Here is a 13,730-nt window from a genome sequence, read left to right on the forward strand (position 1 = left end):
CGAGGAATCCCCTGGCCTGGGCAGCCTGGAATCTACCCTCGTTCATTCACAGACACGCCCCAGGCGGCCTCCTGTGTTAGTCAGGACCTGGGTGCCGGGAGTCAAGAGACGAAGGTGACGCTGGCCTGGCCTGGGACAGACCACAGGGTGGTGGAAAGGAAGCTTTCAGATGGGAGGCCTCGTCACTCGGTGCGGGAAGTGGGCAGAGAGGGATTCACAACAAGCTCAGGTGGCACAAGAGCCAGGCGACCAGCAGTGTCTGGGGAAGTCGGGAGGACCCCACAGAGGAGGTGGCACGTAGGCCAACCCATGAAGGGAGAACTGGGTCCCCGGTGCCTGGGGTGAAGAACGTTCCAGGTGGAGGACCTAGGGTATGAAGACCGGCGGGTGAAGGGGCAGGGCATTGGCGGGAGGGCGAGGCCTGGTGTGGAGAAGCATGGGCAGTGGTGGGACTTGGTGGGAGGTGAAGTTGGCAGCGTAAACAAGGGCCGTGTTGGGAAGGGTTCTGGAAGCCCAGCCCAAGGAGTGTGGATTGTAGTCGGGGAGCCAGGAGAAGCCGTTAGGGCAGGGCGGCTGCGTGTTCCTTCTGGGCTCTGGGGCGATGACCCAAGGCCACCGTGGAGGACGCCTCACGCTCCATGGCAAGGAGAGGCCGCCGTCGGGGAGATCCTCTGAGTACTGGTCTGCAGTGTCCAAACTGGAAGTCATTGGGTGGGGGCTTCAATTAAGGCTGAAGCATCAAGGGAGGGAAAGAGACTTCAATTCTGAAATTGATTTCTAAGGCCAGGTGAGCAGGACTTCTTGACTGACCAGTGGTCGAGGCTGGAAGAGAAGGAGGAGGATCTACACATCTGTCAATATTACACTATTTGATCCTTTTCTCAGTTCTAAACAAAACATCTTCCAGTTAAAATTCAGGCTTGTATTTGATCTCCCCACATTTCCTTCCTCTGCAGAGAACTGGAGACTCCTGCTGAAAATTCCAGTAACAAACCCCAAAGCCTCAAACCCATTCATGTTCTGAGTTATAGGTGGGTGGGGGAGTTTCTGCAGGGAATGTCATTTAAGACATAACCAAGCCTCTGAATGTTGCAGCAACCCTCTGGAAATGCTGTGTAAGAGGCGGTCTTAACAGGCTAATTCTTTTAAAAGTGGTGATTTCTTTCGTACCAAAACTAATGCTTTGTGAATTCTCCTTGAACCCCCTGAAATTTTGGTGCTTAATTTAGTTGATATTTGTATGCTGTTTCTCCTCCTAAATACAGCATGGGTCAGTAATTATCACCAACGCTGAAAACCAGCTTGTGACTAGCTCTGCACTGTTGTCACATCTTCTGTCTCATTCGATTCTCTTAGGGTTCCTACAAGGCAGGTATTCTCATCAGTATCTTTTCCTAGACACATAGAAAGTGAAATTCATAGAGGCATAGGGTGTGTAGCTGGCCCAGTATTCCAAACTGCGTGATAGAGCCATGTCTTAAATCCATTGTTCTGATTTTAAATCCTGTGCCCTTTCTCCCTTGATCACATACCATCTTCCCCCCTGCCCTGCCCCTGGCGAAAAGAAACAATCAAGCTTCACAGCAGACAAAGAGAAATCCTTTGGCCCTCACGATATTGGTCGTTTAGTCCTTATTTTTACTTTGTGCTGTCATCCTAGAGACGTGATCACCTGTTAGGACTTGTAATAGGCCGCTTTGCTGGATCGCGCTGCAGTAACAAGCAACCCTAGATCTCAGCGGCTAATGGCAACAAGAGACGATTTCTCATTCATGTTACATGTGGGCTGTGGGTTGGCGGGATGGCTCTGGAACCATGTGTTGTCTTTACTCAGAGATCCCAGTGGAAGAAGCGGCTCCTCTAAGGTCACGCTGTTCTCAGGGCAGAGAAAGAGAGCGCACCGGAGCGGAACCGCACACACACTCTTAAATCTTACGCTCAAAGTGTGTGGCACCACCCCTTACATTCCACGTGGTCAAGTCTGCCACCCGTGGGCCGGGAAGCCCCGCCCCCAAGTCACGTGGCAGTGGGCAGAGACGTGCGATGCCCTCACAGGGAGGGCAGACAGTGAGGGAAGCAGTGACTTATACTCCACACAATGCCCCAAGCCCCACAGCGCAGTTCTGCTGGCTCCCATATGGTCAGGTGCTCCCTCACCCCTTCTAAATCTCGGGGGTCTTGCAGTCGATTTCCGTGAACTTGGCCTCTAACCCTGGTCTCTGACTTTTCATCCTATTGGAAGCAAATATTGATTGAGATTTGGAATAAGATAGCTTTCTGTAGACCTTTATCTTGAATTTTCATCCTTATTACAGAAAAACCAAACTCCGCATTATAAAAGTGATGCTGTTGAAAGGGTAACTGTTGGATCCAGGAAACTCATGATAGAAGCACTGGGCCTCTCCGTAGAGTGGGGACACGGAGCTCCCTGCAGGAGGCTGGCCAGGGCTCTCCAGGCATGCGCAGTGGGGAAGGAGGCCTCCCGTGCGCTGGCTTCAGCCAAGCGGCTGTCATCATAGGAGCATGTGAAACACACGCCGAAAATCAAAGAACTCTACGTGTTGAGCATTTTCATAAAGACTTAAAACTGCATCCCGTAACCATTTACTCACTTCTGCAGGTAGAACAGTTGACCAATTTAGGTAAATTTTCATTCACACAATAAAAATGTATTAAACACCTACTATGTACTGGTCATCAGGAGGAAAGCCTAGGGTGGGCTCTCAAGGAATCTAAGATCTCCCAACGGAGCCTTGTCTGCAGTCCTGGACCTTTCGGGCAATCCCATATGGTGACGGGAGTGGCCGGCAGCCCAGAGCTGGATCAGCTGAGCCTGGAGGATCAGAGGAACATTCCAAGGAGGCGCCTTCCAGGCTGCGGGGAAATCGCTCTCGTGTATTCAGGGAACAGGGAGTAGCCGGGCGTGGCTGGAGTGTGAGGCGTGGCAGGAGGTGAGGTCAATCCCCGGAGCAGAACAGGTTTTACCCAGGGCCTGAGCGCCGTCAGAGCTTCTCCAGATCTGTCCCAGCTCCGCCACCAGCAGCCCCTCTGTCCTTTGCCGCCCCTCACAGTGGCCTTGCGGGTGTGGGGATGGTAGAAAGGATCTCTCCCTCGGGTTATCTTTGCACATTAAGTAGCCAGAATGTCTAACCTAGGATCCGACTTTCAACCATCTGTGCCTAAGACCTCACCCCCAACCTCTTCTCATTCACAAACCTCTCCCCCCGTGTGCGGGGCTGCCAAGCCGAGTCCTGGCTCCAAGGCGGGCGCAGAGGGCGTGAGGATGAAGATGACCCCATCTCTTTCCTCCCTCACTGAAGGATAAGGAGGACAGACAGGGCTCTACTTCCCTGCGCTAGGCACTGAGTGCTTCACCCGCGGGAGCTCACCCACCCGCCCAGCCCTGGACCCTGCAAGGCCGGCCAGCCTGGCCCCAGGGGAACCCGGCACACGCATCCTGGGGCCAGTGAGACCTGCACTGGCTCTGGAAGCATGGCTAGGCCTTCTAGGGAAGGCCCACCCCAGCAAAGGTGGGGCTGGGAAAGGGAGAGGACAGACCAAAACTCAGAGCCCGAGGCCTGTTCTTGGACAAGGGCAGAGGCCGCGGGGGGGAGTCGAAAGAGTGAGCGAGCAGAGAAAGTCTCAAAATCACCAGAATCAACAAATTCTTCTGGGTTTGGAAACCTCAGAAGGAGGCTCGGGAGACCTCATCAAGGAGCAACTCACCCACGCGTGGACTTCTCATCACCTCTCTTAAGAAACCTCAGTCCAGTTGCCTAATGAGTTAAACTCAGCAACCTGGCCTTGTTCTCTCAGGACTCGGTTGAATGTTCTTGCGTCTGTGGAAGGGGGATGGGAAGACGACGCAGATTCATGGTTCCCGTACTAATTTGCTAGAGCTGCCGCAACCAAGTACCGCAAACTGAGCAGCTTAAACAGCAGATGTTTACTTCTCACAGTCTGGAGACCAGAAGGCCAAGATCAAGGCATCGGAAGGGCTGGTTCCTTCTGAGGACTGTGAGGGTCTGTTTCAGGCCCCTCCCCTGGCTTCTGAAGGTTTGCTGGCTGTCTCTGGCGTTCCTTGGTTTGTAGGTGCATCACCCCAATCCCCGCCTTCACGTTCACATGGGGTTCTCCTGTGTGCGTGACTGTCTCTGTGTCCAAATTTCCCCTTTTTATAAGGACAGGTCCTGTTGGATTAGGGCTCCCCTTAAGGACCTCATCTTAACTTTGTCATCTGCCAAGACCCCATTTCCAAATAAAGCCACATTCACAGGTACTGAGGGTTAGGACTTACAGGGCAGGGGCACAGTGCAATCTGTAACAGTCCCAAGTGTGTTGTATAGATTGCCAATCCCACGTCCCCCCTCAACAACCCATAAGGGAGAGAGAAGACAGTGTTCAGGATCCTTCCAGATCCCATCCTCTGCCCACTCTAGAGGCAGCCGCCTTTGTGGCCTCAGAATCCCTAGGAAGCGGGGGGGGCCTCCCTAGGCAGATCCGGAGCCGAGCAGAGAACCCTCTGGGTGTTGAGAGGTGCAGAGAGCCACCAGGGCCTCTGTCCTGCTTCCTGGGCAGACTGCTGCCCGGGGGCACCTCTCTCAGGAGGTGGCAGAAAGACCCGGAGCGCAGGGAAAACTCCAGACGTCTGGAAAGGCAACTCCAAATATCCAGTTTTACACACAACATCTATGTAGGTGGTGGTTAGGTACAGTTGAAATAATACTATTAAGACATTTTCCAAATTTTGTAATAGACATTTGGAAAGACTTTATATGTTCATGAAAGCACAGTACAAAATTTTCCATATGGTTTGATTTCAAATATACACGCAGACATTTGTGACAGCTTTATTGAGATGTAACTCACATACCATATAATTCACCCATTTGAACTCGGCAGTTCATTGACTTTTACTGCAGTCCCGATCAATTGTAGAACTTTTCCTCACCCCAGAGAGAAACCCACACCCCTTAGCCGTCATCCTCCCGGTCCCCAACCCTAGACAACCACTAATCTACTGTCTCTATAGTTTGCCTACATGCCTACATTTCATTCAGAATTAAAGGGAACTACAGACAGAGGCATGACTTCCACTGGTGAATGGCTGAATTACGGTGTTAATTTTCTCTTTAGTTTTTGATATATTTCTAATTGTGCAATGAGCATGAACTGCTAAGAATCAGAGGGGAAAAGAAAAAGAATATTTAAAAAATAGCCAGCCATCTTTATCGTTTTTAAGTAGTCCTTGTGGATTATTCAGAAAACATGCCCAACACCTAAATCACAAGCTTATTTTATCGGGGGCGTGGAGGGAACGTGTCTGAGTTCTCGGCGACTGACTTCAAGTAGGAATTTTCCAGCACAACTTGGTAGAAGTTGGAAATGCATGCATTGCCCTTTTTTGCTCTGTATTGGATTTCCTGAGACCTGCCCTGCTCCCCTTCCCACAGCCTTTGTGTCCCCCTCCCCAGGGTCTTCCCATCCTTAATCAGGTCACCTCTCTCAGCCCTTAACAAATTGTTGGTTGGCTCAGGTGAGAGGCCCTGTAATTACGCCACTTCTTTTGCCTCTTTAATAACGTTGGAGACAGAGTATAATTCTGTGAGGGGACAGAGGAATATATAATTTAGTGTCCTTTTCCTGAGCCAACGTGAACTCCATGCATGTAGAATCTTGCACGCTTCAGGGGTAAAAAGTGATCTGTTGTCTCAGCAAGCATGTTATGGGAGCAAAATACATACTGAGTCCATCCAACCACAGAAGCCTCTTTGGATGTGTGTCCAGCTTGCTTGGGACGCGTCACCTTTCTTTGATGAAGAGACTTTTCACTGGAGGGAAACCAGCTCAGCTGGGTTTGTTTATGAGACACACTGATCCTGGCCACCGTCACAGGAACTCGCCGTTGCCTAAGCTAGAAACCTGGGCACCGTCCTTAACTCACCTGGACCCTCCATGTCTCACATCAGCTCAGCTGGACCTAATCTCTCTGCTTGGCCTCTTTCCCTCAGTCCCCAGCGCCACTGCCCTGCACATTCTCACCAGGGCAGCGGCAACAACCTAGGAATGGTCGCCTCCTGCCTGGCCCCTCCTGTCCTCCTTCCACTCTGACTCAGGCCCAGACGGTGAAGGTCATCCTCCTCCACCAGCACCGACCCCCTCACCTATCCAGTCTCACACCCATGTATCCATGTCCACACACACACACACACACACCCCCCCCCCCCGAGCAGCCCCACATTCCCTGGGGTTACAGCCCTATCCACAGTTCTTAATCTGGATTCTATGGACAGAACACACGTGGACACATGAGTGTCCTAAAGTAGAGTGTGTAACCCTGTGTGTGTGTGTGTTTCTAGGAGAGGGTCCTTGGCTTTCATAAAATTCCTTTTTTTTAAATTTATTTTATTTTAATTTTTGGCTGCTTTGGGTCTTCGTTGCTGCGCGCAGGCTTTCTCTAGTTGCGGTTTGCGGGGGCCACTCTTCGCTGCGGTGCAAGGGCTTTTTATTGTTGCGGAGCACGGGCTCTAGGCGCGCGGGCTTCAGTAGTTGTGGCACGTGGGCTCAGTAGTTGGCGGCACACGGGCTTAGTTCCTCCGCGGCACGTGAGATCTTCCCGAACCAGGGCTCGAACCCGTGTCCCCTGCATTGGCAGGCGGATTCTTAACCACTGCACCACCAGGAAAGCCCCGGCTTTCATAAAATTCTTAAAGAGGACCTAAGGACCCCCAGGTTTCAGAACTTTGGTGTTTGAATGTGTTCCTCCCCTTTCGTGTCACCTCTTCACCTGGTGAGCTGCTCTTGAGGACTCTGCTCAAATGTCTCCTGCTTTCTTGCTTGACGTCCCCTTCTCGGTGTCCCCACGGCTGTGCTTACCGAGCACTTTCCCGGCTGGGATTTCCCTAGTCATTCACATAACCTGTTCCCCTACTGGACCCCGAGCCCCTGGGGCTGAGGGCTGTCCCTCTGTGTCCCGCCTCCAGCACAGCGTCTGGCTTGTGGTCAGCTCATAGTCTACACTCGTGGAAGAAGGAAAGAGACCACATTCTCCGTGGAGAGTCCCCACTCCGTCAAGCGATGGGACCGCTCTTACCTCGCTCCCCCTCACGGGCGGGCCCACGTGGGTTGCCTCCCTCTCGCATGTTTGCAGACGTTTAAGAGGTTGAAGGCCCAGCTGTCCGGCATTTACATGGAGCAATCAGACTTCCGTTTGACGTGTAATGATTTTTAAATTACCTCTTGACAAATTTTGAGCTCTTTGTTTGTCTTTTCTTTCTCCCATTCCTTTTCAGATTGATGCACTGAGTAAAAGAAGCAAAGAAGCTGAGGCAGCCTTCTTGAATGTCTACAAGAGATTGATTGATGTTCCAGGTAAGCCCAGCGCTTGTAGCCCACCTGCGGGCATTGTGTCTGGTGAGTCAGTGGGCTTCTGGCTGATTCTTCTCAGCCTCCCTAAGGCAACTTCCCCAGGAAACTGGGGAGTTCTGGGAATGTGAATTCTCCAAAACCCAGACTTGGGATGAGTATGGAAATCAGATGCGTATTTGCTGAAGTAATAGAGTTGCCTCCAGTTGATGCCTTTGGAAACGCAGAAACTCAGACCTGCGGGGCTACCTTTAGCTTTGGTTTAAAATGCTGCACGTTTCACAGAGAAGAAAGAGAACCCGTGTGTGCGCTATGCAGACGTCCTGGATATTCACGGTTCTGGGCTGACCAATTCCACGTTCAGGAACGGCCCTGATAGGGCACCTGGAATGCCTTGCTCCCCTCCCAGGTCGTCCAGGGAATCAGTGGCCTCTGGCCAAGTCTTTCACTTAATATCCAAGGGCAAGCGGTAGCCCATTTAACTACAGTATATATGGGTTGTTTTTTCTTTTGAAGGAACTAAAGAGTTAAAATTTTAATAATGCTTGCTATGCATTCGGAGAGATAATGGCTCCCCATTCCTTATTCTAGAAAAGTGAGGCAGAATTTAGAGCACCCACTGGTCCCATTGATCCTCTGTTCTCAGGTGGTCCACTCACCTAATCCACTCACCTAATCTAATCTAATCTAATGGGTGGGGAGGTGATGGACATGATCACATGGGTCCCAACTCAGTCCTGAAAAGACTCAGATCTGAAAATTAACCACTTGAATGTCATCTTGTGCTGACCAAGGAAACCCAGTTACCACCACCCTCCCCTCCCCACCCATTAGAGCTGTGCACTTGCCCTCATTAGGAATCCTCTGTGCGTCACTGATATTACTAGAACTGCTTTAACAAAGCAAAGCAGAAACAAGTCTCCTTTGTTTCTGTATTGTATTCTAATTCAGGTCCACTGAGGGCTTTGCTGTCCCCTCTGGGAGCCGGGGTTAACAGAGGCCGCACCAAGCTACGGACAGCAGAAAGTACATTAGACACTTCGGACGGGGGTAGGGAGATACAGATTCTCCCGCCAGGGCCTTGTTGTGAGGTCTTGGTCACATCCCTTTTCCCTCTCTGAACCTCAGTTTTCTCATCTGTAAAATGGAATAAGGTAGGGGAACAGCCTAGTGATGGAGAGGGGTTGTCTTTGTTCTAACCTTTTGCTATCTTATGAGCTTACCCCACTCTTAGTTCCACATTCTAGCCCTTTGATTTTCTGCAAGAGTTTGTGTCCACCTAGGGGTTTCCTGGATACTCTGACTGAGGCTCATGTGGAGGCTCCTTCACAATAAATGGATCATTCAGGGCTCTCTTTCTCAGCCACTGGCAGTTTGGTGGACCCACTTGCATTTTCTTGTGCAAGTGCTAGTTTTGTGTTGGTGACTTAGTTGAAAGGGGCCTGGTTTATTTTGCCTTTGCCAGAGACCCAGAGAGCCTGCAGCTACTGTTTTCTAAATAATCTACACTCTTTTTAAAAGTCTGATTTGTCTCTGGGTTTTCCCTTAGTGAGGTTTCTCCACTGGGAAGCCACTTGAACGAGTCGTTGGGTTTCTTCTTCTGCAGTTATTTTCCATCTTGACTACTTACAGACAAAAACGAGACCACTCTTCTCATCAACACTCCTCTTTGCCTGAGCAGTCCTTATTCATATACGTATATAATTTTTATGGAACTCTGATCATAACATGACTATATAGTTATAGTCTGCTTTTTTCACTTAATGTTATCCCGTCAGCATTTTCCTTATACTGGTGATTTTCTTTGTAATTATCATTTATGGCTGGCAGTTTTAATTTCAGGTGGCGGGGGTGAATAATGTTTGACGTTGTCTATAATAATGAGTTAATCAGAGTACCTTTGCACACCACGTAGATCACTTTTACCCGCCTCCCAGGTATTTCTCTTACAAACACTGTGGTCTGACACATCTAACAACTACTTGAAAGCAGGAATGGAGCTTGGAGCCCTCAACCTGTGTTTTGAAGTCCGCGTATCGCTCAGATGAAGTAATCGTGTGGCTGAGGCTTACAGGAAGGGCCTGGTCAATAGCAGTGCATTTACTGACGGTCAGTCACACAGCTGGGGAGACTCGGGGGGCCTTAACTGTCTGTGTGCTCCAGGCTTCAATCTAGCTGAATCCAGAAATGTAGGTGGGGTGTGTCGAGTTCTGGTTTCAAGAAATAACAACTTATGCTATCTCAGGAAAATAAAGGAAGCTCTTGGAAATAATGGGGAGGGTATTTTGGCCATGTGGCCCAGCTCCAGGAGCCCGGGAAGAGGTGACCAGCCAGCCCTACCACATCACCACCACCGCTGCCACACTTTTGGACATTTTACTTACCTGTGTGTTTTCTTGTTCCTTATCTGCTGGTCCTACTAGAATGAAAGCTCTCTGAGGACAGTTTTGCTTGATCGCTCTGTGCCTAGCACCTGGAGTAGGGCCTGGCATAGCACAGCTGTTGACATGTGACATGAGGCTGTTTACCCAGAGCCACCGAGGGTCCTTGGCAGCGGAATGCACCAGGGGTCACGCTGGTGGCTCTTGGAGCTTTGTTTCAGTTCGGTAGTTCGGTTCTCGCCCCTGAGTGTCAGCCTGTATATCCTCCTGGACATCCCCGCTGGGCTGACTGAGGGGCACCTGAAATGACCCAGTGCATCCAGAGGAAACAGTCTCCTTCTCTTGGCGAGTGACACCACCTGCCACCCAGCTGCTCACGCCAGAGCACTGGGTCAACAAGCCCTGGCCGTCCTACCCCCAGAAGGTCCTCGATTCCATCCACTTCTCTCCATCCCAACCTCCGCCCTCCACTCTGTGGTTCAGGCCACCTCTCCCGTGTCCACAGTGTGGTGATGCCAGGCTTCCTGCCAGCAGGAATGGGTCCTTCTCCTCGCCGTGGGCAGGCCCAGCCCATTCTGAGCTGATCTCTTCCAGCTCCTCCAGATTGACTTGTTGAGACGCTGCTTCTTGACCTCCCAGGTCCGGCCTAGGTGTGCCCTTCGTGTGCACACACACCCCGCTCCCCACACCCTGGGTCTGTGTACCTCTGTTATAACTACAGTAAGTCCCCTACATATGAACGAGTTCTGTTCCGAGAGCACGTTCATAAATCCAGTTTGTTCATAAGTCCGACGAAGTTAGCCTAGGTACCCAACTAACACAATCGGCTATATAGTACTGTACTGTAATCGGTTTATAATACTTTTCACACAAATAATACGTAAAAAACAAACACAAAAAGTAAAAGAAACCATTTTTAATCTTACAGTCCCTTGAAAAGTACACAAGTACAGTACAACAGCTGGCATACAGGGGCACGTTCGCATCTTTGAAAGTTTGCAACTCGAAGGTTCGTAGGTAGGGGACTTACTGTACTTGCTACTCAGCTCTTTTCCTTCCTGGCTGGGCAGAGACTGGGGCAGGGTGGTCTCATCCCTGATTATGTGTCTGGTGTCTACCCCGGCGCCTGTCACGTAGCAGAAACTCGATAAATATTTGTCAAATGAATGATTAAATTAATGGGTCAAATTATTTCTTCAGGATGCTTCCTGAGGTTTATCGGTATCGCACCGTAGTTGCTCGCATTGAACCTATCCTGAGATTGACAGCTTGCCGTTGGGGAAGAGCCCTCTGGCGCATATAACCACCTAAGTTACGAGAGAACAGAATGTATCTTTCCTGGAGGTGGAGCAGTTTACTAGCTCTCTGAACTCTCCTTTTGCTTTGCTGTCACTCTGTAAAGATTTGCCTGCCTGCAGAGACATTTATGTGACGCTTAGCATTCGGGGTTCATCAAACCAGCACGTGCGCTTCCGAGGCCTTGGGTTTTGGTGGCCAGTACTGGCGTCCAGAATCTGTGCTGGGTTGAGTAGCTGTCCGGCTGGCATCCCCAGCTTTACACACCCAGCCCCAAGCGTGGAGCAGTGGACCCCGCTCCACCCCAGCCCCTTCCTTCCCCCGGTGGTGCGACTCCATTGTTCGAGGCAAAAGAAACAGTGGGGTCACCTGGCTCCTCCCTCCTCTCATCTTCCACGTCTGAAAATCCCAAGTAGTGTTATTTCTCCTTCCAAAAGTCTCCTTCGGATTAAAGACACTGAGTAAACATTTAAAGACATAATTGTCCTGATGCATCCTCTGAACAGTTGCCATAGTTAAGACCCCATGTTTACCTCTTTCTCACTTGTCAGCAGATCGCTCCTCATCCCCTCGTCAGTTTTGAGGGTATTTTAAGATGCTTTTTATCAGAAATATCCTGCCACTTCAACCAAAGCACGCTCTCCTTCCCCGCTGCTGTGACCCTCGGCTCTGTGGGGCTACCAGGCCAGCACCTGTCCCCCTCGCTGTGTCTCAGGAACCCTGCTGAGTGCCGGGGATGGCTCCGACAGCTTCCTGTTCTCGTGGACTCGAGTCTGGTGGGAATGTGGGCATCCAAAAGTCTTCACACAGGGACTTCCCTGGCGGTCCAGTGGTTAGGACTTCGCGCTTCCAATGCAGGGGGCACGGGTTCCATCCCTGGTCGGGGAACTAAGATTCCCACAGGCCACGCAGCACGGCCAAAAAAAAAAAAAAATCATCACACAGATAATGATTGAATTTTAGGTGTGATAAGTGCTTGGAAGGCAGAGCCCACTGGGCACGAGTGTGTAGGTGGGGAAGGATGGGGCAGGGTCGGAGGCGGCTGTGAGCCCGGGGAGCAGAAGGAGGAGAGGGCAGTGACGAGAGTGGCCACGTACTGTTATCACCCACAGCAGGACACCATCTGCAGTGCAGGGGCCCTGTTCCTGGTCGTGCCTAGGTCAAGGGAATGTACTGACTCAGCAGGGAGGGGCCCGGTAGAGTATGCGAAGGATTCTGGACTTTAACAAACCATTGATGAATTTTAAGCAGGGAAATGACATGGTCAGATTTGCATAATAAAAAAGTCATCCTGGGGCTTCCCTGGTGGCAGTGGTTAAGAATCCACCTGCCCGTGCAGGGGACACGGGTTCGAGCCCTGGTCCGGGAAGATCCCACATGCCACGGAGCAGCTAAGCCCGTGCGCCACAATTACTGAGCCTGCGCTCTAGAGCCCACGAGCCACCACTACTGAAGCCCGCGCACCTAGAGCCCGTGCTCCGCAACAAGAGAAGCCACCGCAATGAGAAGCCCGGGCACCTCAACGAACAGCAACCCCCATTTGCCGCAACTAGAGAAGGCCCACGCGCAGCAACAAAGACCCAACACAACCAAAATTAATTAATTAATTAATTAAAAGAAAAAAGTCATCCTGACTGCAGTTTGGAAACAGATCGGAAAGGGGTCCAAGGTGATGTGGGGCGGGAGAGATGAGGTCGCCTGGTTTCGGCCGGTGGGGGTGAAGTTGGAGAGGAACAGACGCTTGAGGAAGGAGACTTGGACGGCTTTAACCCAGGGCCCAGTTAACGCAGCAGTACTTCCTCCATCTTTGGTAGCAATATTGTTTACATGGTTCCATCTGGTTTACAAAACTAAAAGGAAGACCAACAAGAAGTTTGCCAAATTAGCCTCCTGTCCCTAATTCGATTATCATCCCTCATTGTTCTAGTTGAAAGTGGTCTTTGCCTTTATTGTCAACATCATGGCAGTAGGAAAGTAGTTCTACGATTCGATTCATAAAGTCACAGTTTTACATCATTAACCCAGATGGCTTCATCTGTGATTCTTATCACAGATTTTATATCGTAATTTATATGATCAACATAGCGATACCTTACACTTGCAAATATTTACATTTTTTTATTTTAATAACCTCTGATTGAGATTTATATTAATTAATTTGCTAATGGCTACTCACATGAGGAAAAGCATCATAGGCATCTGCTAACAACGTGACTTGGTTGAGGACACGTGGGCGAGTCCCCCCGGGATGGGGAGCCCTCGGCGACGGACTCCCTAACCGGGAGACCATCGTCCTTCTGCATTGGAATCTGTGTCTGTGGGTGAGAGCAGAGGTCAGTGGCTGTCAGCCACAGTGACCCCGGCTGTGCGGGAAACAGTTCAAGGTGTGCTGTTCAGAAATCATACTCACACATTCCCTCGGCCAGCACTTATGGTGCCAGGCCCGGCACCGTGCACCCAAGATGCAAATGCAGCTGAGACGTGGCCCCTGCCCTCCCTCAGGTGGCTCCTACTTGGGGGGTGGGAGACTGTACAGCACCTTTGAGAGAATATCGCATAATTAAACAGGTGAAATAGGCAGCCTTCTTCCCTTACTGTAATGGAAGGAGAAATAAATGTCTCGGGTCTTAAAGTGTGACCCTCTCAGATAGCTGGGAAAATTCTGGAATGACCTCCTCTTAAAGGCCC

The 13,730-nt window shown here is 50.6% G+C and overlaps 1 protein-coding gene across 6 annotated transcripts in view; it reads left to right on the forward strand.

Annotated features, from left to right (window-relative positions):
* Positions 1-13,730, forward strand: part of CUX1 (cut like homeobox 1) — a 376,899-nt gene that overhangs the window by 196,145 nt on the left and 167,024 nt on the right. For all 6 annotated transcript variants that reach the window (XM_057528358.1, XM_057528361.1, XM_057528360.1 and 3 more), the window contains exon 4: positions 7,293-7,371. In XM_057528358.1, coding sequence (XP_057384341.1) covers positions 7,293-7,371 — 79 coding nt within the window. The remainder of the gene's footprint in view (positions 1-7,292; positions 7,372-13,730) is intronic.

The sequence above is a fragment of the Balaenoptera acutorostrata genome, chromosome 15 (genome assembly GCF_949987535.1).
Source record: "Balaenoptera acutorostrata chromosome 15, mBalAcu1.1, whole genome shotgun sequence".
Taxonomy (NCBI): Eukaryota; Metazoa; Chordata; class Mammalia; order Artiodactyla; family Balaenopteridae; genus Balaenoptera; species Balaenoptera acutorostrata.